Source organism: Budorcas taxicolor, chromosome 12 (assembly GCF_023091745.1).
Source record: "Budorcas taxicolor isolate Tak-1 chromosome 12, Takin1.1, whole genome shotgun sequence".
In the NCBI taxonomy this organism is placed as follows: domain Eukaryota; kingdom Metazoa; phylum Chordata; class Mammalia; order Artiodactyla; family Bovidae; genus Budorcas; species Budorcas taxicolor.
In genome coordinates, this window is record NC_068921.1 from 87,259,685 (window position 1) to 87,286,660 (window position 26,976).

The 26,976-nt window shown below is 47.1% G+C and overlaps 1 protein-coding gene across 1 annotated transcript; it reads left to right on the forward strand.

Annotated features, from left to right (window-relative positions):
* Positions 1 to 1,841: 1,841 nt before the first annotated feature.
* Positions 1,842 to 24,350, forward strand: UPF3A (UPF3A regulator of nonsense mediated mRNA decay). Its single transcript, XM_052650145.1, has 10 exons — positions 1,842 to 2,064; positions 4,126 to 4,232; positions 5,849 to 5,955; positions 7,142 to 7,240; positions 7,359 to 7,469; positions 12,248 to 12,303; positions 12,392 to 12,550; positions 19,322 to 19,482; positions 20,161 to 20,452; positions 23,416 to 24,350. The coding sequence occupies exons 1-10, from the start codon at positions 1,861 to 1,863 to the stop codon at positions 23,659 to 23,661; spliced, it is 1,542 nt and encodes a 513-aa protein (XP_052506105.1). The 5' UTR covers positions 1,842 to 1,860; the 3' UTR covers positions 23,662 to 24,350.
* Positions 24,351 to 26,976: the final 2,626 nt, after the last annotated feature.

Genomic DNA, 26,976 nt, shown 5'->3' on the forward strand with positions numbered 1-26,976 from the left:
CCATTGAGTCAGTGATGCCATCCAACCATCTCATCCTTTGTTGTCCCCTTCTCCTCCCACCTTCAATCTTTCCCAGCATCAGCGTCTTTTCCAATGAGTCAGTTCTTCGCATCAGGTAGCCAAAGTATTGGAGTTTCAGCTTCAGCATCAGTCCTTCCAATGAATATTCAGGGCTGATTTCCTTTAGGATGGACTGGCTGGATCTCCCTGCAGTCCAAGGGACTCTCAAAGAGTCTTCAACACCACAGTTCAAAAGCACCAATTCTTCAGTGCTCAGCTGTGTTTATAGTCCAACTCTCACATCCATACATGTGTACATGTGTGCACATACATGTGTATACACATAGGATTCCTTTAGACTTTATGAAATAATGAAAATGACTCCTTGCCCCCTTTCTGGGGTTTTTGAGAACTTGGTTTTGGAACTTTTTTTTCTTTCAGTTTTTTAGCTCATTTAAAGTGACACATTTCTGGGCTTCCCTGGTGCTGCAGTGGTTAAGAATGCAGGGGCACCAGTTTGATGCCTGGCCCTGGAAGATCCCACAGGCCACGGGGCAACTAAGCCGGTGCTCTAGAGCCAGGGAGCTGCAACTGCTGAAGCCTGGAGCTGGTGCTCAGCCTGAGAAGCCCGAGCACCGTAACCCCCTGTGCACAGGAAAGCCCGGCCCGACCAAAAATATATAAAAGGACGCATTTCGAGTTTGTCCATAGGTAGCGAGTGGTTCAGAGATAAAAGACTGGATTGAGTTACACCTGGATTAAGTTAAGATGGATCGAGTTAAAACAGTTACTCCCAGTGGCTGCCAGCGACTCCCCTCATCTCTTAATGCCTCAGTTACTCCATTCTCGTTTGTACTTGAAGTACTCGGAAGGTGCTATGAATGAAAAATATAGTCAACATGAAAATATGAAAAGGCATGACACTTAAAAATCAACCTGTATGGGAATTATTCTAACCAAAAGTACTTCTGCCTGCATGTTTGTAAAAGGAAAACATGGTTGCTGTCCCATTGAGCGCTTCAAAAAAATGAGTGAAGATTATATTGGAAACATTAAGGCCCTGTTTTGTGAGTGCTGAGCGTCTGAGTTACTCTAGTCACTGACACCTGAACACAGGGCAGGTGAAATGAAACTGCGGCCAATTTCTTCTCAACTCTGGGGCATGGGGCATGCATCCTACTTCGTAGGGGAAAGCCATGTGCTGATTTGTGCTGTCATTTCCTTGCTTTTTCTTAAATGTAACTGCTATTCTCTGACGAAACGTTCAGATTTCCTTGGGAAAGAATAAAAGGCTGTCAACACGTGGCACAGTGGTGAAGAATCCACCTGTAAATGCAGGAGACTGCAGGTTGGATCCCTGGGTCGGGAAGATCCCCTGGAGTAGGAAGTGGAAACCCGCTCCGGTATTCTTGCCTGAAAAATTACATGGAGGAGCCAGGCGGGGTACAGTCACGGGGTTGCAGAGTCGGATGCGACTGAGCACACAAAAACAAAACACTGTCAAGTGCGCCTGTGTAATTTTCCTGGAACGTTTCTTCTCCGCGGCAGACATTCCGCCTCGCCTCGCCCCGCCCCGCCCAGTTCAAAGCTCCTCCTGAGGCCAAGCTCGCGCCCCGAATTTCCCGCTAACCGCGGCTCCAGGCCCACGGCCCGCCCTGCGCAGCTCGGGCCCGCCCCTGGGCGGCGCGCGCCCCTCCCGCGCCCGCGTCTCCGGCGCCGGCGGCCCGGGGCGGGAGGGGACGCAGACGCGGAGCCCGGGGCGGGGGAGGGGACTTGCGGCCTCACAACGGTGGGGGCGGCCCAGATCTCGCGAGGTTTCCGCTCTGACGGGAAGCGGCGGCAGCGCCGCGTTGGGTACGGATGCGCTCGGAGGATGGAGCCGGGGGCCCCGGTGTGGCCGTTGCTACGCGGGGTCCGAGCGGGAGGGAGAAACCATCATCCGCAGAAAGCCAGTTCCGCCGGGAGTCTCCGCGGCGGGAGGCCGAAGCGCCGCTGGCCTCCTCCTCCGGCTGTGGGAGCGGCGCAGGCAAACCTCGCGAGGAAAAGAGGACGGTCCTGAGCAAAGTGAGGGCGGTGCGGGGCCGGCAAGCCTCGCGAGAGTAGACTGCCCTGAGCGCGGTTTGGGGGGGAGCGGGGCCGCTGGCTCTCCAGCACCGCGGACAGCGGCGTCTGGGCGGCGAGGAAGCGGCTGGCTGCCCGCTGCGGCGCGCTTGGGCCTCCCCGGTGGCTCAGCGGGTAGAGGTCCCGCCCGCGGTGCGGGAGAGCCGGGTTCGATCCCTGGGTCGGGAAGATCCTCTGGAGCCGGGAACGGCTCCCCACTCTAGTGTTCCGGCCTGGAGAATTCCATGGACTGCACAGTCCATGGGGTCACAAAGAGTCGGACGAGACTGAGCGACTTTCAGACTTCTCTGACTCTGGAGGAAGAAAAGTCAGTTCAGCCTGTGGGTGTTTCCCGGCGAGGCTGGGACGCTGGGGCCCGCCAGTGCCGCACAGTGGTAGCTTTCCTTGCGGAGGGGAGCCGGGCGGGTCCAGCGGGGCTGCAGGCGGGCGGGCGGGCGGCGGACGCTGCCCCCCGCCCCGGGCGCTCTTCCGCGGCGCCGCCTGCGGAGGCCCGGCCGCGTCGTATTGAGCCCGTGGGCCGCAGTGCGGGCGGCTGGCTGTCTGGCTTTAATGACCATTGCCTGGGGAAGTGCTACTGTCCGCAGCCTTTTTTGACCTCACCGATCCCTTTTAGACTATCGAGCCCTCCTTACCCTCTTGACAGCCTTGTTCTCCGTGCGCGTATTTCACGCAGTTTAGGAAAGTTGTTGTTCAGTCGCCCAGTCGTGCCCGCCTCTGCCGCCGCATGGACTGCAGCACGGCAGGCCTCCCTGTCCCTCACCATATTCCGGAGTTTGCCCAAATTCATGTTCATTGCAGCGGTGAAGCTGTCCAGCCGTCTGTCTCATCCTCTGACGCCCTCTTCTCCTGCCCTCAGTCTTTCCCAGCATCAGGGACTTTTCCAGTGAGTCGTCTGTTCGCAGCAGATGACCACAATACAGGAGCTTCAGCTTCAATCCTTCTAGTGAATAGTCAGGGCTTGATCTCCCTTAAGATGGACTGCTTTGATCTCCTTGCTGTCCAAGGCTTTCTAAGAGGTCTTCTCCAGCACCACAGTTGGAAGGCATCAGTTCTGTGGTGTTCTGCCCTCTTTACGGTCCACCCCTCACAACCATGATACCCTAAAATACTTCGAGCTGGATATTCCGAGCAGAAACGGGGTGACTGGGATCCGGGTTGTTGTTTAGTTGCTAAGTGGTGTCCCAGATATGCAGATGACACCACCCTTATGGCAGAAAGTGAAGAGGAGCTAAAAAGCCTCTTGATGAAAGTGAAAGTGGAGAGTGAAAAGTTGGCTTAAAGCTCAACATCCAGAAAAGGAAGATCATGGCATCCGGTCCCATCACTTCATGGGAAATAGATGGGGAAACAGTGTCAGACTTTATTTTTTTGGGCTCCAAAATCACTGCCGATGGTTGATTGCAGCCATGAAATTAAAATACGCTTACTCCTTGGAAGGAAAGTTATGACCAACCTAGATAGCATATTCAAAAGCAGAGACATTACTTTGCCGACTAAGGTCCGTCTAGTCAAGGCTATGTTTTTTCCAGTGGTCATGTATGGATGTGAGAGTTGGACTGTGAAGAAGGCTGAGCGCCGAAGAATGGATGCTTTTGAACTGTGGTGTTGGAGAAGACTCTTGAGCGTCCCTTGGACTGCAAGGAGATCCAACCAGTCCATTCTGAAGGAGATCAGCCCTGGGATTTCTTTGGAAGGAATGATGCTAAAGCTGAAAGTCTGGTACTTTGGCCACCTCATGCGAAGAGTTGACTCCTTGGAAAAGACTCTGATGCTGGGAGGGATTGGGGGCAGGAGGAGCAGGGGCTGACAGAGGATGAGATGGCTGGATGGCATCACCGACTCGATGGACATGAGTCTGAGTGAACTCTGGGAGTTGGTGATGGACAGTGAGGCCTGGTGTGCTGCGATTCATGGGGTCGCAAAGAGTCGGACACAACTGAGCAGCTGAACTGAACTGAACTGAACGAGGTTCTAATGAATCCAACTGGCGACCTCTCTCCCCAGGTGGTCATCCGGCGGCTTCCGCCCAGCCTCACCAAGGAGCAGCTGGAACAGCAGCTGCACCCACTGCCTGCACACGATTACTTCGAGTTCTTCACTGCTGATGTCAGGTGAGCAGGCCTCACCAGCCTTAGGAGGCCGAGCGGGAACTCCCCGGTGGTCCGGGGATAGGACTCTGAGCTTTCACTGCCTGCCCGATTTAACCCTTGAACGGGGCACTAAGATCCCACAGGCTGTGCCATGGGGCCAAGAAAAGGGATAAAAAAAAAGAGAGAGAGAGAGAGAGGCACTGTCGTTGGATGGTAAAGTAACATAGATAATAGAAGCCATCTCTGTTTCAACTTCTTTCCCACACGTATGCAGAAATCAGCGCAGATCATTATTTCTTCAAGTTATTTCCACCTAGTCGAATTACTAAATTCCCTTAAAATGATTTAAGTATCTCCATAGCATCAACATAGTCTAAAAAGAAAAGCAGTCTAACACCATATTACTTAATTTTGTTTTGGATATCACTAAACATTATTTAATATCACCTTTTATATGAAGTAAATTGTATTAAAATATAAGAAAGAAAAATAAATAATAGATGTATAAGCTAATCAGTTTTTAACAAGTGAGCACACCCATGTAACTCAGACCCCAGTGTTCCCTTCCAGAACTGACACCCCTACTTCCAGCCCACCTCTGCTAAGTTATGTCTCTATTCTCTTTTGCAGCTTGGTAGTAAGATGTTTCTGTCGATGCTTTAAGAGTTCAGGATCTACTCTTTATTAAAAAAGAGCAGACCTCAAGTTAGCCCAACAGGGGGACAGATCAGCTAGAATTTAGTGAATTTCACTATGTGATTTCTTGGTGATTTCACATTATCTGTGTTATTTTTCTCTCCAATATCATGAGCTCTCATTTATAGCGGTCATACATACTTTCCTTTTGAATAAATACCTTTCAGTAAAAACTGTCAGTTCAGTCAGAGAAAAGTTTCACAGGTAAATATAGGTTTGTGTTTTTCTAAAAAAACCAACATTAACATTTTTTCAAATGACTACAGTTTAGGCTACAGTTAAAGGAGGTCAGGCGCTGGACTCGGAGGGACTCAGATTGGAATCCCAGCCCCACCTTTTTACCAACTGCTCCCTCAGCAGGTACCTGATTCCTCCGAACCTTAGTGTTCTAGGGTTGTCATCCATGAAATGGGGCTGAAAGCTCCTGCCTATGAAGGACATTGGTAACTGTGAGGCAGAGGAGAAAGGTTTAGTTCTGTGTCTCCCATGCTGCATGCTATAGTAAATACTCTTTTAAGACAACCTAAACATGCTCTTTAAATCTGTAAGAGATCTCTTTACAATGTGACATTTTCTCTGAACGAATCATGACTGGGTTGTGTTGCAGTCGTGATGTATGATTAGGAATAGTCTCTGAATAACCTGGCCTTTGATTTCCTACGTCTGAGAACCAGCGTTTTAACCCTGGCTCTGTGCAGCAGAGAGACCAACCTAAAATATCTCCAAAATCTTTAAAAAAAATCTGAGCTAATGTTTTGTTTGGATTTTTTTTGATGAAGAGTACCCAGATTATTGTAATTAACTGAGAAGTGATTCTTTGGCATAAAGGTTTTATCTGAAATAGTTTGTTGTATCCAGAAAAGAAAAAAAAAATTGAAATAAGTCTTAAGTTGTTTTGGTCTTAAGTTTTTTACTATTTTCATTGTTGTCTCTTCTTTCAGTCTTTACCCTCATCTCTACTCAAGAGCATACATTAACTTTAGAAATCCAGATGACATCCTTCTTTTTAGAGATCGTTTTGATGGATATATCTTCATTGATAGTAAAGGTTGGGTCATTGGCTTTTAAACTCTTCATTATAATTTCTGGGTACAGTAATTAAGTTTTGCTAGATGTTTGTGAGTTTTAATTGAATCCATAGATGCTAATCTAAAATAACTTCTTAAACTTTGATTATGTTACTGTGATTATGACTTATGTTGAAAATTAAAATTATATATAAACCAAAGAATTTTAGCAATTTTGTGTAGACAACCTACTTAGGAATTATCATTGGACAGTGAAATTTTTCTCATAATGAGTTTTCTGGATAGGTAAACTTTACTATTTTATGTAGAATTTTTCTGGATAAGTAAAATTCATTTTTTTATGCAACCTAAATTGTTTTAGCCTAGTGCTATGTACTAGGCATTATGGACACAGCATGAAAAGTGAATCAGACATTGTCCCTGTCTGTCTGAAGCCCTGCTCTTCTCCTGGTTCTTGACTTTATTCTGCATAGTTGAGTATAAGGCAAATATAGAAAAGTGTCTTGCAGGTAAATGAGAGTTAAAATACCAGTCATCTGACGAATATAGAAGTGGCTAAAGGGGTTGGTACCAAGGTAGAAGTGTTTCATCTCTTGATTAAGCAGATTTTCTTAGCAAGCTTTTCTGTCCTCACCCCAATATAACAACAAAATTAGTTTAAAGTTACTTTCATCCTGAATTTTCTGTATGAAGCAAATCTTACCTGAATATCATGTACATCCTTTGAAACCCCCTTTTTAAATAAGTGTCTCTTACTATGTCACTTCCTCAAATTCATATAACAGATTGATCATTGAATTAACCTTTAAAATTAAAAAATGTAAGCTATGACTAGGAAAGCTATTTAAAGGTGTTCCAAAATAAGTTCTTTGGTGGGAGGGTGAAGAGGTTTATTGAGGTATAAGTTACATATGGTTAAAAGTACCACTTTAAGGTATATAGTTTAATGAATTTTGAATATATCCAGTCATGTAACCACAACTACAATATAAGAAATTAGTTTATTTAGTAAATATTTGCTAATTCTTTGTTTAAATCTGGAGCTTGATGTGCTAAGATTACTGTTATTTGAAAGTAAAATTAAATTATAGTTTAAATAGTAACATTATCAGTGCTATGCTCAATGCTTAAGTAAGCTAGATTATTGTTTCAAAATGAATACAGTAGAATTTCAGAATGGCTTTTGTAATTTGTTTCCTGTTGAAGGGCTGGAATATCCTGCAGTGGTAGAATTTGCTCCATTCCAGAAGATAGCCAAAAAGAAGCTAAAGAAGAAAGATGCCAAAACGGGAAGCATTGACGACGGTGAGCCTTTCTTCAAGCAGCGGACGGTGAAGCTGCGAAATTAGGCACATTGGTCAAGTATAAGTCTTTCCCATGCATGGGAAGCAATACATTCCTGTTTTTCTGTTCTAATTTACAGACCCAGAGTACAAGAAATTTTTGGAAACTTACTGTGTGGAGGAGGAGAAAACTAGTGTCAGTCCTGAAACTCTTCTGGGAGACATAGAGGCAAAGACACGAGAACTTATTGGTCTGTTTTGCTCATTTTTTTCTCTTTACTGAGATATGTATTTATAGAGTATATTATTCTTTTTCATGATTATTATAAAAATGGACGCATGTGACAGGCTTGGCAGAAATGTAGAGTGTTTCCCAGTTTTGACAGAAGGAAAAGGATGTCAACATGGCTAATGGGGGTAATATTTCTGATTATCTGTCGGTGGAGGGAGAACACCTGAGTTTTCAGCTACGGTCATTCTGCTTCAAAGTTATGATGCTCTGAATTGGCAGCTGAGAAGACATTTGAGTGCTGTGTGCTGGGCTGCATCAGGGAAGCTTATGTCTCAGAGCTGAAGCCAGCTATCTTTGCAAAGAGCAGCCACGGTAATGAGATGCTTGATCTTGCCATCATTCAAAAACTGTCACAGCCCCTGAGCAAGTGAGGCAGATGTGTGGATAAGCCCAGCCAGAGTGCCGAGTCTGGTTTGAATCAGGCCTTCAGCCTTCTTCCCACAAGTGATCTATTTTGGGAATGGCTGTATCCTAGTAGCAATCTGCCCGAAGATTAAGGGTAGACATGAAACTCCTGTCTCTATCAGGCAACCTGCTTGTCACTCCCAAACACACGTGTGGTATCTCCTTTCTCGCCTCCTGCCTAACACTCCCCTGCCCTCCCCTCCCATGCCTGCCTCCTGCTCCTCCACTAAGACTCACGAGACAGAACAGCTACACTGTCAGGCTTTATCTTCTTTGTTCTCTCCTCTACAGTAATTCTCCTCTCATTCTGCTTCCCTGCTCCCCACCCCCGCAACAGAATGGTATTTTTGTCTTTGTAGTCTCAGCATATAATGCATTGCTTGGACAAGTTAGGTGTTTGGTAAAGGTGTGTTGCATAAATTAGTGAGAAAGGTTAACAGTATTGAAACATTCTTCATTAGTCTAATGATGAAGTTTTGTATTTTATAGAAGGTGATTTAATGTGTGGCTGGAAGGATCTTTAATCGCTGAAGTATTTATGGAGATGTGCTTAGCTCATGTTGACTGGGTATCGATTCTGAGTCTGGGTCCGGGGCAGCATGAGAACAGGACACAACGCTTCCGCTCTCTGTAGCTGCCCTCCTGCTGGGGTGACTGGAGGAAACACAAGCAGAAACGCTTAAGCCCAAACATCTCCTCTTGTGAGAAGTGCCACGGGTATGATGGAGTAGGATGTTGGGGTAGAGAGAGAGGCCCCTCTGGGACTATATTTGAGCCAAGTCCAGCGGAGCCAAGAGATGGAAGGAGGGGGCTGGAGGCTGGTGCTCTGGGCCTGCGTGGTTGGACACGGCGGGCAAGAGGCAGAGTTGCTGGAGAGCCCGGGCTGTCGCGTAACAGGCTGGAGCCCATCGAGGGGGTGATCCAGTCTGATTTATTTTTCCCCATCACTCTGGTTGCTGCGGAAGGCTCTGCTTAGAGGCTCTGCTGTCCTTGGGGAGGGGGCTGGATGAGTCCTGCAGAGTCAGCATGTGTTCTGGAGGAACTGACAGGACTGGCTGAGGACTGGGTGTGGGGGTGAGACAGCAGAAAGGATCGTGGCCTCCAGGTGCTCAACCTGAGCAGGTCAGCGGCTTACGGCACCTTGACTGAGGTGGAGGAGAAGCGGTGTGAGGGGAGATTGCAGTTTTGCTGTAGAACATAGTGATTTTAAGAAGAGCTAAACAAGGCAACAAGCTAGAAATTATGTGCAGGACTCAGCTTCCTCCCCTCCCATCTCTTTACTGCTGCTTCTTCCGCACCCTTGTGCAGGAGCTTTTCTTCTGGGCAGTTGGATATCCACCTGCTGGTCACACACACACCACACACACACACACACACACACACACACACACCACACACAGAGACACATACACACCACACACACCACACACACACACACACTCACACTGACACACACACACCACACACGGACACACACACTCACACTGAGACACACACCACACACACACTGACACACACACTCACACTGACACACACCACACACAGACACACCATACACACACACACCACACACACACACACCACACACACCACACACACACACCATACACACACCACACACACAGACACACCACACAGACACACCATACACACTCACACCACACACTCACACACACCACACACCACACACCATACACACACACACACACTGACACACCACACACACAGACACACCACACACACACTGACACACATACCACACACACAGACAACACACACATACACACACACACTGACACACACACACCACACACATACCACACACATACCATACACACTGACACACATACACACTCACACTGACATACACACACTGACACACACACACCACACACACAGACACACCATACACACACACACACCACACACACCACACACACACACCACACACACCATACGCACACACCACACACACACACACACCACACACATACCACACACATACCATACACACTGACACACATACACACTCACACTGACATACACACACTGACACACACACACCACACACACAGACACACCATACACACACACACAGACAACACACACAGACAACACACACATACACACACACACTGACACACACACACCACACACATACCACACACACTGACACACATACACACTCACACTGACATACACACACTGACACACACACCACACACACAGACACACCATACACACACACTCACACCACACACACACCACATACACCACACACACACACCACACACACCACACACACACACCACACACACCATACGCACACACCACACACACACACCACACACACCATACGCACACACCACACACACACATACCACACACATACACACACCACACACACTGACACACACACACACCACACCATACACACACCACACACACACACACTCCACACTGACACACCACACACACTGACACACACACACCACACTGACACACACACACCACACATACTCATACACACCACACACACACACCATACACACACACCACACTCACACACACACCACGCACACACCATACACACACACACCACACACTCATACACACACACACCACACACTTATACACACAAACCACTCACACACACATACACACACACCACACACACACACTTACCACACACACTCATACACACACACACACACACACACATACACACAAACCACACACACACACTCACACACACACACTCAACACTCACACACACAGTCCCACAGAGTCCAGCCATCCTCTTGCAGAGGAGAGACCAGTTGTCTTCTACGTTCTCAGCGCCTTGCCCAGTGTTTGCTGCATAGGAGATGCAGCGTAACTATTTACTAAGTGAATAAATGTGACTTATACTCCACGAGCCCATAGGAGCCTGTAGAACTTTGTCTCTATGATTTCTGTTTCTGCCCATTTAAATGTGAACTTAATCAGACAGTCCATGGCAAATGCCGTTTTCTTTTCTTAGAGTCTCACCTTTCGTGGATTCTTGGGCTCAAGTCTGAGCCGTGTGAGCTGCGTGCAAGTGTCAGTTCGCTCTGAAGTTGCAGCTCAGTGCTGGCCTGTCAGAGTCTTTACAGCAGACAGACCTGGGCCCAGGTCCCAGCTCTGAGACTTAGCAGCCATGGGACTTGCTTCCTCATGGGTGGCTGTGGCCGAGCCTAGTGAGTTCTACTGTAGGCTGGATCAGGGCTACATAGTCCTGCGTGTTCTCTTTAGTAAGGACGCACCTTCACAGTTTGTAAAGCACTTTCTTTGAGGCTTCTCTGATGGTTCAGTGGTAAAGAATTCACCTGGAATGCAGGAGATGCAGGTTTGATCCCTGGGTCAGGAAGATCCCCTGGAGGAGGAGATGGCAACCCACTCTAGTATTCTTGCCTGAAAAACCCCATGGATACAGGAGTCTGATGGGCTGCACAGTTCATGGGGTGGCAAAGAGTCAGACATGGCTGTGCAGCTGAGCATGCAAAGTGCTTTCTTATACAGGTGTCCCTTACCCATCATATCAGGCCTCTGTGGAAACAAGGCAGGTGTTTATAGTGAAGGAGGGAAGGCAGGTGGAGTCTTCGTATCAACCCCCCTCACCCCACTACCACCCGTTCCCCTGTAGGTCTCAGCCCTGCAGCAGCTGACAAGTCCAGAACCTCCACAGTGCAGAGCAGAGTCCTCACTCATTTCCAGCCCTACCCCCACCCCATGGATACCAAAATCTGTGGGTGCTTAAGTCCCCCCTATAAAATTGTGTTATATTTGCATACAGCTTGCACACAGCCTGCTGTATACTTTAAGTCATGTCTGGGTTACTTATAATACCTGATACACTGTAAATGCTGTGATAGTTGCCACCGAGTCACAAATTCAAAGTTTTGCTTTTTAGAACTTTTTGTAAATTTTTTCCCAAATATTTTTGATACACAGTTGGTTGAATCTGCAGATGCAGAACTGATGGATGTGAGGGCCGTCTGTATATAAATAGAATATTTGGGAAGTTTAATGTATTCATTTCGCTATTTTGCTTTTATATCATTTTCGGGTAATATATGACTCCTTTAAGAATAAGAAATTAAATGCCTAGTATGTATAAAACTGTCAGTAGCTCCAAATTACTTGACTTTATACGGATAGAGTAAGAATTCCCCCAGATAAAATGATTGCTCATGTAAATTTTAAAATTATATATTCTTCCCTTGTTTTAAAGGTTGAATTGACAGCAAGTATTTAAAATAGGGAAATCTTACTTTACAGTTAAATACTACATTGACATTTTTTTTATTTTAGCTAGAAGAACCACACCTCTCTTGGAATATATTAAAAACAGAAAATTAGAGAAGCAGGTAGGTCTGGCTTTCTACCTGTGAACAGCCTTCTTGTTTCCATCATGTCTGTGGGGACAGTTTATACACACACTTTCCGCGTCTTTAGCGAATTCGAGAAGAAAAGCGAGAGGAGCGGAGGAGGAGGGAGCTGGAAAAGAAGCGCCTACGGGAAGAAGAGAGGCGGAGGCGGCGTGAGGAGGAGAGGTGCAGGAGGAGAGCAGCAGAGAAGCAGAAGAAGACGGCGGAGAAGGAGGCAAGGGTGAAGGTACCTTCCAGGGGCTCCAGAGGGCGGGCTCTGCTTAGACTGGCCTTTCAGGAAAGGGTTCCTAACTGAAAAGCTCCATGTTTGAAACCTGCTGGCTTTGTGTACACTGGCCTTTCTGTGTGCAGGCTGACTCACGACTGGTTGTGCCATTTCTTTCGTGATAGCAGCAGTGTTTTCTACATCTCTTCCCCGGTTTTTTCTTTGACTGATGCATTCATTTAGCAAGGTGATTTAGGTTTTTTCTCTGTGTAGCATTTACTCCCCGATTGGGGTCAGCCGTTACCTTCTTGGTATTCTGCTCAGGGGACTTTAACTCCGTCTAGATTCCTACCTGTCATGCATCTTACCTGTTCTATGAAGTGTTTACAGTCCCTTTAAGGGTTCATTAAAATCGTATAATATAAAGGGAAAAAAATGAAAGGTTAGGACCAGTTGGGAACTAGGTGGAGAGGAAAGGAAAGGAAAGAGATCACAGTTGCCATAATTGAGCAACAGGTCAGTTGCTGATAAGCTCAGCAATCAGAAACAGAAAAGCTGATCAGAAATGCTTCCATTGTCCACAAGGAGAAAACATGCCATCTCTTCAAGGGAAGTGAAGCTTTTTCTAGGCTTTTTCTCGCATAGCTGATCATATGGGGTCACTAGCATTGAAGGGACGGAGAAGGCAATGGGAACCCACTCCAGTACTCCTGCCTGGAAAATCCCATGGATGGAGGAGCCTGGAAGGCTGCAGTCCATGGGGTCGCTGAGGGTCGGACATGACTGAGTGACTTCACTTTCAGTTTTCACTTTCATGGATTGGAGAAGGAAATGGCAACCCACTTCAGTGTTCTTGCCTGGAGAATCCCAGGGACGGGGGAGCCTGGTGGGCTGCTGTCTGTGGGGTCACACAGAGTCGGACACGACTGAAGTGACTTAGCAGCAGCAGCAGCAGTGACTGGAATCTCTTAACGACGTGCCTGGAGAGCACACAGCCATGTGTGTTGATCAGGACTGGCTTGGTGATGCTGCGGTGAAAGTAGCCTCAGGATCTCACTGGTTTCGTGCAGCTGTTCCTGCTCACACTATGTGTCCACTGTGCATTGCTCATCATAGCCCTCCAGGGTCCCAAGCTGAGGAGGCTCCATCTTGCATTTGCTTCCACAGTCTTTCTGAAGGGGGAGGAGGTGTGTGACGCAGCAGATTGCACACTGGTTCTTAACCCTTTTGTATCTGCTGCATTTCACTGGCCACTGAAGGGCACAGCCCCACCTAATGCCAATTTGAAGGACAGCAGAAGCCTCAGGAGGAGAGCCTGAAACAGCTGATGAACAGCACTCATGCATGACGGTTTCTGAAGACTGTCCCTTGAAATGTGTGTCCTTAAGTTCAAGGATTTGCTGAAAAGCTCAGCCTAATGGACAGTGTGGGCCAGCTTGTGTTGTGCCAGCGCATCTGCTGCAAAGATAAACGCAGCACGCAAGATGAGCATGAAGTCGGACAGAGCGGTTCCTTCATCTTGGCTTTGATGGCAGCTCTTACGGATCTATGTAGCTTTAAGGTCTCATAGCCTGATGATGCTGCTGATGAAGTTGAGGAGCCCAGTCAAGGTTATCAAGTGAAGAGTGCCTGGCATTAGGTTCATGCCCTGGCATATAGGCAAAAGTGAAGAGTGCCCATCTTGCTTATGCCAGGGCATGAACCTGATGCCAGGCGAAGCAGGGTGTCCCCTGAAAGTAACTCAGAGTGTCTCCTGCTTGTCCACGCGGCTCAGTGTGAGCACAGCTATTCACAGCAGAAATGTAGCTGATATACTTCCTGTAACAGGCTTACATAGTCTCAACAGTATAAAGTAACAGCCCTTGAAAGATAGTAAAATGAAGCTGCAATACTGTGGGAAGGGCTTTGTCACTGCAGACTGTCAGCTCTGTCTGACCAGAGGGGAGGAAGGTGTATCTCTAATGCAGAACTTACGCTTGCAGGTGTGCAGATACGTCTAACCTTTTCCTTTACCTTTCTCAGCAAAATGTAATGGCACCAAAAGTGGTTTTTTCAACAGCTTTGGGAGTTTTTCAGGAAGAATCATTGAAATGTGTAGCCTACAATTTTGACTATAGTTTTAAGTAAGACTTAATGGTATTTGAAGTAGAACGTTTTATTTTTACATGTTTGAATATGGAATTAGAAATCAAAATAAGCCAAAGAAATAAAAACAAGTTATGTCAGTAAAAGGAACTGTAGGACTCTTCACATAGAGAAAGAAACCAAAACATGGGCACAGCAGGAAAAAGGCTTAGTCTTACTGGATCTGGTAAAGCAGAATCCTGGTGGCAGGTTACACCCCACTGACACGAGCCATCCACAGCTCTGTCCTCCGAGTGTCTGATCTGATCTGGGCTTCTGATCTGACAGTACGTATCCGACTCCAAGGGGAGCCTTTTATGAGCCTGTGCTCAGTGTGGGGGTCTCTGACCTAGGATTCATCTCGGGAAATCAAATTTTAAAAAAAGGAAACCTAAAAAATAAAATATGTAAAGAAAGACCAAGAGAATTTGTATTGATAACCTAAAAGTGAGGAGGCAGAGAGAGGTCCTCATGGCCCTTTTTACCATAAAGAGAATACGCAGCCCAGTGGTTCATTCTCCTCAGAGCGCTCAGCAGTGAGCTCAAGTTGAGGAAGGCAGCCTGGCTGCCAGAGTCACAAGTGGAATTCCTGAAAACTGCACAGTTGCAGATAATTATCTGCAAACGTGTGATCTTTTCCACGAAGCCCTGTAGGAACAGGTGTGTGCGATCAGTTTGCAAGCATGGATGTGGACTGGACGCGGCTCACATGCCCTGACTCCCGCTGTCCTCCCCTGCTGCCCTCGGTGCTCCCTCCCCACTGTCCTCCCTGCTGTCCTCTGTGCTCCCTCCCCGCTGTCCTCCCCGCTGTCCTCCCCGCTGTCCTCTGTGCTCCCTCCCTGCTGTCCTCTGTGCTCCCTCCCCACTGTCCTCCCCACTGTCCTCCCCACTGTCCTCTGTGCTCCCTCCCCACTGTCCTCCCCACTGCCCTCTGTGGCTCCCTCCCCACTGTCCTCCCCACTGTCTTCCCCGCTGTCCTTCGTGCTCCCTCCCCACTGTCCTCCCCGCTGTCCTTCGTGCTCCCTTCCCACTGTCCTCTGTGCTCCCACCCCGCTGTCCTCCATGCTCCCTTCCCACTGTCCTCCGTGCTCCCACCCCGCTGTCCTCCATGGTCCCTTCCCACTGTCCTCCGTGCTCCCACCCCGCTGTCCTCTGTGCTCCCTCCCCCACTGTCCTCCCTGCTGTCCTCTGTGCTTTCTCCCCACTGTCTTCCCCACTGTCCTTTGTGCTCCCTCCCTGCTGTCCTCCCCGCTGTCCTCCCCGCTGTCCTCCATGTTCCCTCCCCACTGTCCTCCGTTCTCCCTCCCCAGTGTCCTCCCCACTGTCCTCCGTGCTCCCTCCCCGCTGCCCTCTGTGCTCCCTCCCCCTCTGTCCTCCCCACTGCCCTGTGTGCTCCCTCCCCCAGTTCCCACACAGGGAGCTCCCCCGCCCCACCCCAGACTCACGCCCTCTCAGGATGGCTCCCTTCACCGGCTGCTCCCTGGGCACATCCTGTCTGTGCAGGGGCCCCTTCCCTGACCCCTTGAGGAACCATTCCTCCTCCCTCCCCCACACCTCATTGTACTTTTATTCTGTTTATCATGTGTCTGTAGCATTTTATAACCTCCTGAGATTATCTGGCTCGCTCTTCTGTTTTCGCCGCTGTGATTACGGTTCTCCCACTCCCGTGATGCCACCACCTTGACAAGAGTATTAAGTGTGAGGCCCAACTGTGGGCCCTCATTTCGCACAACTGCATTCCTAGCCCCGAGCCAGGGCTCTCCTTCCCAGTTCAGGGCACACAGCTCATCAAACCCTTGCTACCTCTGGAGTGATGGGAATGTCCTGTATGCTAAGAGCTAACAGGTGGCTGGGGCCCTGGATGGCTTCAGGATGGAAGCTGGTCACCAGAGAGACCAGGTGTGATTACAGGATTAGGACTTCCAGCACCATCCCCACCTCCCACAAGGGGAAAGGGCTGGAGTCTGAGCTCAGTCATCAGTGGCCAGAGGTGCAATTGGTGATGCCTATGGAATGGCATCTCTGTAAATGTCCTGAAGTGTCGGGTTTGGAGAGCAACCTAGCTGGTGGACACACACATCCTGCTGCTGAGAGGGTGGAGGAGGGAGGCCTCAGACTGTTCCCAGGCACCACGCCCCGAGCTCTCTCCCAGCTGGCTGGGCCTGAGTTGTACTCTTCATAACAAACCAGTAATAGTAAGTAAAGTGTTTCCGGAGTTCCATGAGCCATTCTCATTCAAGAACTCCCTGAATTTATAGCCGGTCAGTCACAAGTACTGGTGACAGCCTGGGACTAGCACCTGGGCTCTGACGGGACGGCCCCATGGGGTCTGACCTTGACCCCAGGTAGATGGTGTCAGATATGGGTTGGCTCATAGGGCACCAGCCTGTGTTGAGAGTCGGGGAGGTGGTGTTGGAAAAACTCTTTGGTTTCAGAAATACTGTTATGAGTTTGTGCCGGGGTCCAGCCCCGGTGGATCCAGGGAATTCGAAGGGTGGACGGTGTTGGCATGAGAAACATTTATTTATTGATTGATAGAAGATTATTAAGAAACGATAGTGTAGTAGGAAAATCAAGTGGAGGAAGAGGCTGAATAGCTTGGTTTACGCGGAAGACCAATAAAATTCCAGACAAGGAATTTGCACCATCTACGTTGGGCCACCGGCGCTCGGTTGAATATCTAAGGGTGCCTCGCCTTAGGCTCCCTTTCGCGCGGGTCTTAACAGCCAGGGCAAGTAAGTAGACTTGGCGAGCCTCCGCGCCCCAGATGGGAATTCAGCCTGAAATTATCGTAGAGAGCAGAGGGAGGGAAAGGGAAAAAAGGAGAGAGAGGGACATGGGGGGAACCAGTCCAGTGACTGGCTCCATCCTCTTTTGTTCAGAAGGCTTTTTATACTTTTGATAAAACATGGAGATCAATGGGTAACACAAAGTTATGCAGCGTTAGCAGTCCAGACTCTTATCAAAACCAGGCTTTTCTCTCTGCATACCTAATTGTATACACAAGTCTTAGGTAATTTACATCATCTTCCAGCCAAAAGGGCCAATTAACATTTTACAGCCTTTTTTTCTGATAAGGGTTTGTCAACCAGAAGACTTATTTGTGTTGATCATCCCAAGGTCTGGTGCCACTCTCAGAAAGCACTAAATAAAGTTACATTCTTACACAGCAAAGATACAGCAACTTATAACAAGTAGAGGGAGTACAGTGATTTACAGCTAAAGAGAAGCAATTAACTCAAAAGTCTAGTGTTGCTAACATCAAAACTACTATGTATCTTTTTCTACATCCTGCTTACACTGAGTAACATCCTTCCAGGTGCCTAAAAGATAAAGAATATCGAGGCCTGGCAGCAGTCATTGAGTCAACAGTGAAAACCCTCTACCAATATAATTTTTAACTCTTTAGAAAAGGCTCTGTATCTTTAAGATGCTTTTAAGCTTTGTGCCTCTCGCGGTTGGGGGGCTGTAAGCAATTCACAAGCTGTAAGCGGTCTGGGGAACCTGTTAGGCAAGCTAGAGAGCTATCAGAGGGGTTTTAACTGAAACATCCCTTTCAAATGCAGAAGACTAAAGCCCTGATTTGACTTTTTCCGGAGAATATCAGAAGAGTGGAAAAGGAGGCAGATTCTTATTTTTTTTGGCGGGGGGGGGGGTGGATGCTAAGGAAATTCCAGGGGGGAAACCTGAGGTCTGATTAGCCTTGCCCTCAGAGCTCTTGCCGCATGACCTTGTCACAGGTGGAATTCCTCACGCTGGCTCCCAGCAAGTTTGTAGGTGCATGAACTACTAGTTGGATGGATGGAGACATTGCATTTCCCTGTGGTTTCATATATTACTTTTTAAACTAAAAAAAGATAGACTGTTACCAGAAAGGATTCTCCATAGGCAGGTAACCGCTGATGAGAAGCAACTTTCACAGTTGTGTCTGACAGTCTGTATTTCATTCTTAAATGATCGCATTTAGTGAAGTATGTCTGTGTATAGTTTTTGTATACCACAACTTAAGTGAGTTCACTTTTATAAATGAGAGCAAAATTCTTACATGTAGACTTAAGTTCATGACTCTGCCTGTGGTGCCAAAGTTCAAAGAGTAAGAACAGAAGGGAGGTCCAACTTCATGCCAGAAGCAGTGTGTCAGCGTTACTCTAAGTCTGCTACAGAAGAGAGAGCAGTAGGCATTTTGAAACCTATTCTCAAAGTCATCAACAGTAAGACATCTTTAAAAAGTCTTTTCTGTATTATAAAAATAATACGTGTTCATTTTAGAAAAACTAGAACCTACAGATGAAAGGAAAATCATTTCATTTCTGCTAACTGGAACTAGTAATGCTGTTGCATACTTTTAGACATTTTTTATTAATATATCTGTGAATCAACATGTAAATAGGGATCAGATCATTCTGCTTTGTAACAGTCTCTTCTTCATTTATATAATATCGTTTTATCACAGTATCCTAAATTGTTTTTCATAACTACAAAGTACCTCATTGACTGAATGTTCTTGTGTATATTTAACCAAAAACCTGTTCATTGGATCTTTAGCTTATGTGTTTTGCTATTCAAACATTTGGGCTCGATATCGGTAAATATTTTAAATTATTTATTAAATACTTTGTTTTTAATATACTCTTAAAGTGGTATTTTACTAGCATTATAATTTCTCAGCTTCTCAAAAAACCAGAAAAGGGAGAGGAGCCGAGCACCGAGAAACCAAAAGGAAGAGTGGAGGAGGCTGAGCCTGGAGATGGGAGGTGGGAGCCCTGTCCTTGTGGGGTGGTCCTGAAGCCCCAGCCCTCAGAGGGCTTGCTGGAGGAGCTCCGGGAGAGGTGAGCTGAGCTCTTGTTTCTCTGACCGTGTTCCGCACCTGAAGTTGTCATCAACCTGTGGTCCTATCGCCTTCTGCAGTGTGCATGAATGCTTGTATTCCGTGAATATGCCTGGAGTTCAGGAGCCTCCTTGGGACGCGTGTGTGCACACCTTTGTCTCTGTGGTCAGGGTCGTGCTGACGGTGAACCGTCCATCTGCAGCCCCGAGGCTGCCTTCAAGCAGGGGGTGTCCTGTTTTTGAATTAATTTTAGCTCTGCTTGGAACAGAAACTCAAACTGTAAATAACAGTTCTGTGTCATGATGGATGTTCATCTGATCTACTAGGAAAGTCCCTTGATTACTTCTAGTCTCATTTGCTTTATCTGTAAAACAAAACAGAGGGTTATATTTACTAGGCATTATAAGAATGTGTGTGTGTGTGTGTATCATGGCTCAGTGCCTATCACATACATGTCACTCAGGCGTAAGAGTGAATGTTGTTACTGCTCTCGTTTATTCATCTTCTCTGAAGTTTCTCATTGAGCACCTGTCGCGTGCCCCTCACGTGCAAACCTGCACAGCAGTGGTGAGCAGACTGCATGTTCCCTGCCTGTTTCTGAACTTGTAGTCTGGGAGGGAAGACACATAATTGTCAGGCAGTTTATGTAAGGTTACTGATAATTTGTGTTGAATCACAGGTCACAGAATGACAGTGATAAAGAGCAAAGGGATAAGGAGAGAAGATCCCGAGAAAAAGAGCTTGAAGCACAACGATGCCACTTGGATGACAGGAGACACAGAGCCCGCTACGAGCTGGAAGAATGTTCGGGAAGAAATGGAGAAGAGCTGGCGAGCGGGAAGGGGTCGGCCGCAGACAGAGGGAGGAGAGGGAGCCAGGAGAGGGGCTGCCCTGTGGAAGCGGCAGAGAGGCCGGGCAGGGAGAAGAGTGAAGACCGGCCGGCACCCAGAAAGGAGCGCACGGGGAGCAAGGTTCTTTTATTCTTCGGGGATAATCTTCCATTCATTTCCTCTGCTCAGAGTATAAACTATAATCCTGCAGGCTTACAGCTGCTTTTCCAAACAAAAATGTTTTATTTAACCAAGTGTCTTGAGGTGTCTTGAGATGCAGGACCACAGGCTCTGACAGTGTCTTAGGGCTCCCTGTCCTGAAAGGCTATGTCTGTAGAGCAGTGATTCTTGTCAAGTGAGATGGTACCAGGGTCTGAGATGAAACCAGCATCTCCTTTACCCAGAGAACTGATTTCTTTTTTTAACCAAGAAAGGAAAAAAGAAAACCCCACAAAACCCTTTTATTTAGCATAAAACTGCACATTCACACTGTTTGCCTAAGCATAAGTAATGGAAAGATTATCTATTTTTCCCCTAAGACAGTAAGGAAAATATGATATGCCTTGGTGCTTCCTTTTACATTATTAACAGTGTTCTGATTTTTAAATTAAAGTTCAGTTGGTTTACAATACTGTGCTAGTTTCAGGCATGCTGCGAACTGGCTATTTTTTCCAGATTATATTCCATGATAGGTCCACACGAGACCCTGAGTGCATGCCTGTGCTGTACAGTGGGCGCTCGCCGCTCACCTGTTCTCTTTCGTAGCTTGTGCCTGTTAGGCCCACACTCCTATTTGCCCCTCCCTCTTCCCTTCTCTCCCTTGATGACCGTGAGTTTGTTTTCTATGACTGGGTCTATTTCTGTCTTGTATATAGACTCACATATATTGCTTTTAGAGTCTGCATGTAAGTGGTAATCACATAGTTGCTTTCTCTGTCTGACTTACTTCACCTAGTACGATAATCTCTAGGGTCATCCACGCTGCCGCAGAGGTTCATTATTTCATTCTTTTTACGGCTGAGTAGTATTCCGTCGTATATATGTACCACGTCTTCTTCACCCACTCATCTGTCAGTGGGCGCTTAAGTTGCTTCCATACCTTGACTACAGCAAGTCGCCCACGTGCGAACAAATTCCGATCAGGAGTGTGTTTAAGTCCAGTTTGTTCGTAAGTCCAGCAAAATTAGCCCAGGAGCCCAACTGACACAATTGGCTCTGCAGCACTGTGTTGTAACAGGCTGATAATACTTTTCACACAAGTGATACATAAGGTTGTTGGGTTATATGAGTTGTTTATGGAGTTTGGATATTAACCCCTTGTTGGTCACATCATTGGTAAATATTTTCTCCCATTCTGTAGGGGTTTTTTTATTGGTGGTTTCCTTTGCTGTGCAAAAGCATCTCAGTTTAATTAGGTTTCATTTGTTTATTTTCTTTTGCTTTGGGAGACTGACCTAAGAAAACATTGCTATGATTTGTCAGAGGATGTTTTGCCTGTGTCCTCTTCTAGGAGTTTTATGTCATGTCTTATATTTAGGTCTTTAAACAATTTTGAGTTTATTTTTGTGCACGGTGTGAGGGTCTGTTCTCATCTCAGTGATTTGTGTGTCGCTGTCCAGCTCCCCCAATGCCCCTTGCTGCTGAGACTGTCTTTTCTGCATTGTGTATTCTTGCCTCCTTTGGCTTAGTTAACTGTGGATGTGTGGGTTTACTTCTGGGCTCTACTCTGTTCCGTTGGTCCGTATGTCTGGTTTTGCACCATAATGTTTTGATTACTGGGGTTTGGTAGTGTAGTCTGACATCTGAAAGGGCTACACCTTCAGCTTTGTTATGTCAGGATTGCCTGGGCAGTTCTGGGATGTTTGTGGTTCTCTATAAATTTCAGGATTATGTACTCTAGTTCTGTGAGAAATGTCATGGGTGTTTTGATAGGGACTGCATCACATCTATAGGTTGCTTTGGCTAGTGTGGCCGTTTCAGCAGTGTTGGTTTTCTGATCCAAGAGTGTGGGGAAGGGTGCGATAGGCCACATAGGCCTCCCGAGCTCCTTCCCGCTCTCCTCATTGGCCAGGCCGATCACAGGAAAAGGGCGTGCTGGTGGCCCCACGGCAGTGACTGTGGGGGCTTCACACACAGCCCAGGAGTGGTGGGAAAAGGCGAGTGGTGGGAAAAGGTGAATGGTGGGAAAATGCGAGTGGTGGGTACAGGTGGGTGGTGGGCACAGGCGGGTGGTGGGTAGAGGCGAGTGGTGGGTACAGGCGTGGTGGGCACAGGCGGGTGGTGGGCACAGGCATGGTGGGCAGAGGCGAGTGGTGGGCAGAGGCGAGTGGTGGGCAGAGGCGAGTGGTGGGCAGAGGCGAGTGGTGGGCACAGGTGAGTGTGAGCCCTAGAGGAGCAGCACAGGATGCGCCCCCCGAGCCTCACCGCCCCCTCAGGCGGCCAAGGCTGCTGCTCCGCCCAGGCACACACACAGCTCCCGCGGGGCTGGCTGGCCTCCTCAGCAGCCCTGGCCTGCAGAATCGCTTTGTCCTTCCCTGGCTTTTCTTTCCCACACCCTGAAGCAGTTTCATTTCATTTCGTGTGCTTTATCCAGTCATGTTTTCACCCCACCAGCTCTAAGAGCTCAGTGTGATGGCCGGTCAGTGTTTTCTGTAAAGGGGACGGTGGGGGAGTGAGCTGCACAGAAATTGCAGCTCATCACAAGCGTGTGTGACTGCTCAGTTCATGGCTTAGTGTTTCCAAGTTTGCATCCACTGTGCATGTGAGTTTGAGGGGTTGTGATGAGTGTGTGTGAGTTTTCACTTCTCTTAATAGGAGGGAATGCCATGATTGTACCAATTCCACAGAGCGGTCTAGGTTTGGTAATAACACTTTCTCAGAGATTAACTTCACTTTCAAGTTGTTTTGAATACTCTTTTTCATGGCCTATTTTAAAATTTCAAAATGCTTAGTTTCTGAGATAGTGCTATGAAAAAGGCTGATTTTTACCTGCTAGACTGATTTCTTTAGATAATTAGGATTATCAGGGCCTAAAATAGATAGAGCTGTTGCCCCAGCCTGTGTTTCTGGCTCTTGGAAGAGTAACACGCCTTCTGTCCTGGCAGGACCGGCCAGGCTTGCAGCTATACCAGCCCAGAGCTCGCATCCGAGCCCGTGACTGTGATGGAAGACACCCTGAGGAGGGCCGCGACGGGAGGAGGGGTGAGGCGGAAGACTCAACGGTGGCTTTAGCTGAGAAGAGCGAAGAGGCAGTGTGGGGTGACATGCATGTTGGTGACGTGGGTGGGGGCTCCCCACCTCAACACTCTGTGGATTCGAGAGGGCGTTCCTTCCGGAAGTGTATAAATTAAATTAGCCTGGGATAAAACCTGCACGCTGAATTTACTAACGAAGAAATGAGAAGCCAGAACTGTAGAGGTGGCATAGAAAGACAAGAAACCATTCTTAAGTGATTGAACAGCTACAGAGTTTCCCGTTTCTGTTATAAACTGGTACATATGATTTAACCAGAACCAAAAGGAAACTAGTATTGTGTGAATTCTGAAGCACTTCCAACATGCTGCAGGAGTAACGTGGACCCTGAGTTTCACTTCCCTAAGTGAATGGCCTGCATCTCGCGCCTCTGTCGGTTCCCTGTGAGCTGTAGGTCTGGGGAGCGAGCAGCTCTCACTCCCTGTATCTCTGCCAATTCAGTCATTCATGTCCCTCCTTTCGTCAGGACTCACTAAGGCTGTGGTGCTGTTGTCCCTCTGATAGGAACCCTGACTCTGTATGAGCCCCAAAGGTCTGACTGTCGCCCTTTTAACAATATGGCCACAGAAGTGACAAAAACAGTTCCAGTCTTTTGATGGAGTGCTCATGGTTTATAACATAAATGGCATTATTTTGAGGGATAACTTAGGTATGGCATGGGGTTTTTTTCCTTTTTGCAGCCTGAGGCAGTTGTAAAATAACCTAATGTAGCTTTTTGCAACTGTGTATTCTATAGTATTTTTTCTTTTGGTGAAATTTTAAATGTTAATGTTTTTGGCACTGTGCTTTGTACCATTTATTAAATAAAAATGTTAGTTGCTATGAGTTTGAACTCCAGTTATGATACTTTCCCTACGTAGAACGTATGTGATAAAAAGCTGCTTTTTAAAATGTAGCTGTAATCATCTGAATATTTTGATTATTCCTTAGAAGATAGAAAATATTTACCAGGGAACTGAGATTTGTTGTGGAAAAGCTCCTTGCCTGTGGGCAGTCAGTCCACCAGCACTGCTGTGCTCTAGCTCTTGACTCAGGAGGTGGGGGTGGAGAGGAGGGCTTGCTGCGGGTTCAGTGAGGTCCAGGTGACCCAGCAGCTTCAACTCTGGCTGAAAAGGGCTAGATAGTAAACACTTTAGATTTTACAGGGGATAAGGTCTGTGTAACAACTATTAAACTCTGCCGTCATAGTGGAAAAAGCAGCCTTCGAATACGTTTACAATAGAAAAATGAATGGGTAGGGCTGGGTTCCTATAAAACTTAATTTATAAAAACAGGAACATTCAATATTTGGCCTGTGGACCACAGTCTGTTAGGATTCATTTTCAAGATCCGTGGTTTAAAGGAATGGTTGTTAATACTTTCTGGTTTCAGGAACGCTTTGCATTCTTAAGAATTATTAACAACCACAAAGCACTTTTGTTTATCAGCTATTGATGTTTACTGTAGTCAAAATTAAAGCAAAATGTTTAAGCACAAGAATATATAAACATATGTTCCTTTTAGCTGTCAGAGTAATAACCTCACCACACAATTCTACTCCTGGATATAAATCTCAAAAAACAGAAAACACTAATTGAAAATGATACCTGCTCCCCAATGTTCACAGCAGCATCACTGACAATTGCCAAGGCCTGGAAGCAACCCAAGTGTCCATCAACAGAAGAAAGGACAGAGAAGAAGGGGTATATATACACAGTGGGGTCCTGCTCAGCCACAAAGAAGGAAATGCTTCCGTTTGCAGCAACATGGACAGACTTCAAGGGCATCATGTTACGTGGAATAACTCAGACAAAGGTAAATGCTATATGATATCACTTATATGTAGAATCTAAAACAGAAAACTAGTGAATAAAACAACAGCAAAAAACGACTCACAGATACAGAGAACAGTTTAGTAGTAACCAGTGGGGAGGGCAGAGGAAGGAGGGCCAAGATAGGGGTCGTAGGTTAAGAGGTGCAAGCTATGGTGTACAAAACATTCAAGCTACAAGGATATATTGTACAACCCAAGGAATCTAACCAGCATTTGACAGTCACTGTGGCTCGATGGACATGAGTTTGGGTAAACTCCGGGAGTTGGTGATGGACAGGGATGCCTGGCGTGCTGCGATTCATGGGGTCGCAAAGAGTTGGACACGACTGAGCGACTGAACTGATGGATGGAGTATACCCTTTAAGAGTCATGGGTCACTATGTTGCATGCCTGTAATGTGCTGCTGTTGCAATGACAGTGTAACTGATGGAATCCTGTACATCAGCTATACTTCCATTAACAGTAAGAAAAAGTGGCTGAATGGAGTGACACACAAGAGGTCACCACACGCCTCAGTATGGCAGGCACTTCTCCAGGCGTCAGCCATGCAATGGTGAGCAGAGCAGCCCAGCCCAGCTTCAGGGGCCTCAGTGCTCTTCCTTTCACACAAAAAGAATGGGAGCCCCTGAAAGCTCACAGGCTTCCTCAAACCCTCTGCATTACAAATGGCAGAATCAGCCCCCCTAAATCAGGAATTCCTAACCCAAAGTCTGTTGGGTGCTCTTGTGACACTGTTGTCCTGACCATCGGTAGCTTCCATAAATTGGGATCATAATACTATGAAAAAGCATACTGCACACTTCTGTGGAATGGTCTGTATAAGCTTTTATCAGATCCTCAAAGGAATAACTTTTCAGAAGATAAAATTTTTATATATTAGACTGTCAGTAGTCTGGCTTAAGACTAAATATTTAAAAAACTAAGATCACGTCATCCGGCCCCAGTACTGCATAGCACATAGAAGGGGAAAAGGTCGAAGTAGTGAGAAATATCCTCTTCTTGGGCTCCAGAATCACTGCGGACAGTGACTGCAGCCATGGAATCAGAAGACAGTTGCTTCTTGGCAGGAAAGCGATGACAAACCTAGACAGTGTGTTGAAAAGTAGAGACATTACTCTGCCAACAGTTGATGCCTTTGAACTGTGGTGCTGGAGTAGACGCCTGAAAGTTGTGGCAAGGAGATCAAGCCAGTCAAGGACTGATGCTGAAGCTCCAGTAGTTTGGTCATCTGATGCAAAGAGATGACCATTGGAAAAGTCCCTAATGCTGGGAAAGACTGAGGGCAGGAGAGGGTGTCAGAGGGTGAGATGGCTGGACGGCATCACTGCTGCAATGAGCGTGAACTTGGGCAAACTCTGGGAGATAGTGAGGGACAGGCAGGCCTTGTGTGCTGCAGTCCATGGGGTCACAAAGAGTCGGACACAACTGGGTGACTGAACAACAACCCAGTGTTAAGTTTTCTTCACCATCATCTTGCCATAAACATAGAATGGAAGAATTCAATATTACTGGCAGAAACTATCACCTAAAGTGACCAAGGAGGCCCGAGGTGGAAAGGCCATGGGCTCCTGGTGACAGTGCCGGAGCAGCTCGCCCTGGA

Coding starts and splice junctions, on each gene's coding strand:
- UPF3A (XM_052650145.1), top strand. CDS start 1,861: ATGCGCTCGGAGGATGGAGCCGGGGGCCCCGGTGTGGCCGTTGCTACG. Junction 7,241..7,358: donor AACGGGAAGCATTGACGACG/GTGAGCCTTTCT, acceptor TCTAATTTACAG/ACCCAGAGTACAAGAAATTT. Junction 7,470..12,247: donor AAAGACACGAGAACTTATTG/GTCTGTTTTGCT, acceptor TTTTTATTTTAG/CTAGAAGAACCACACCTCTC.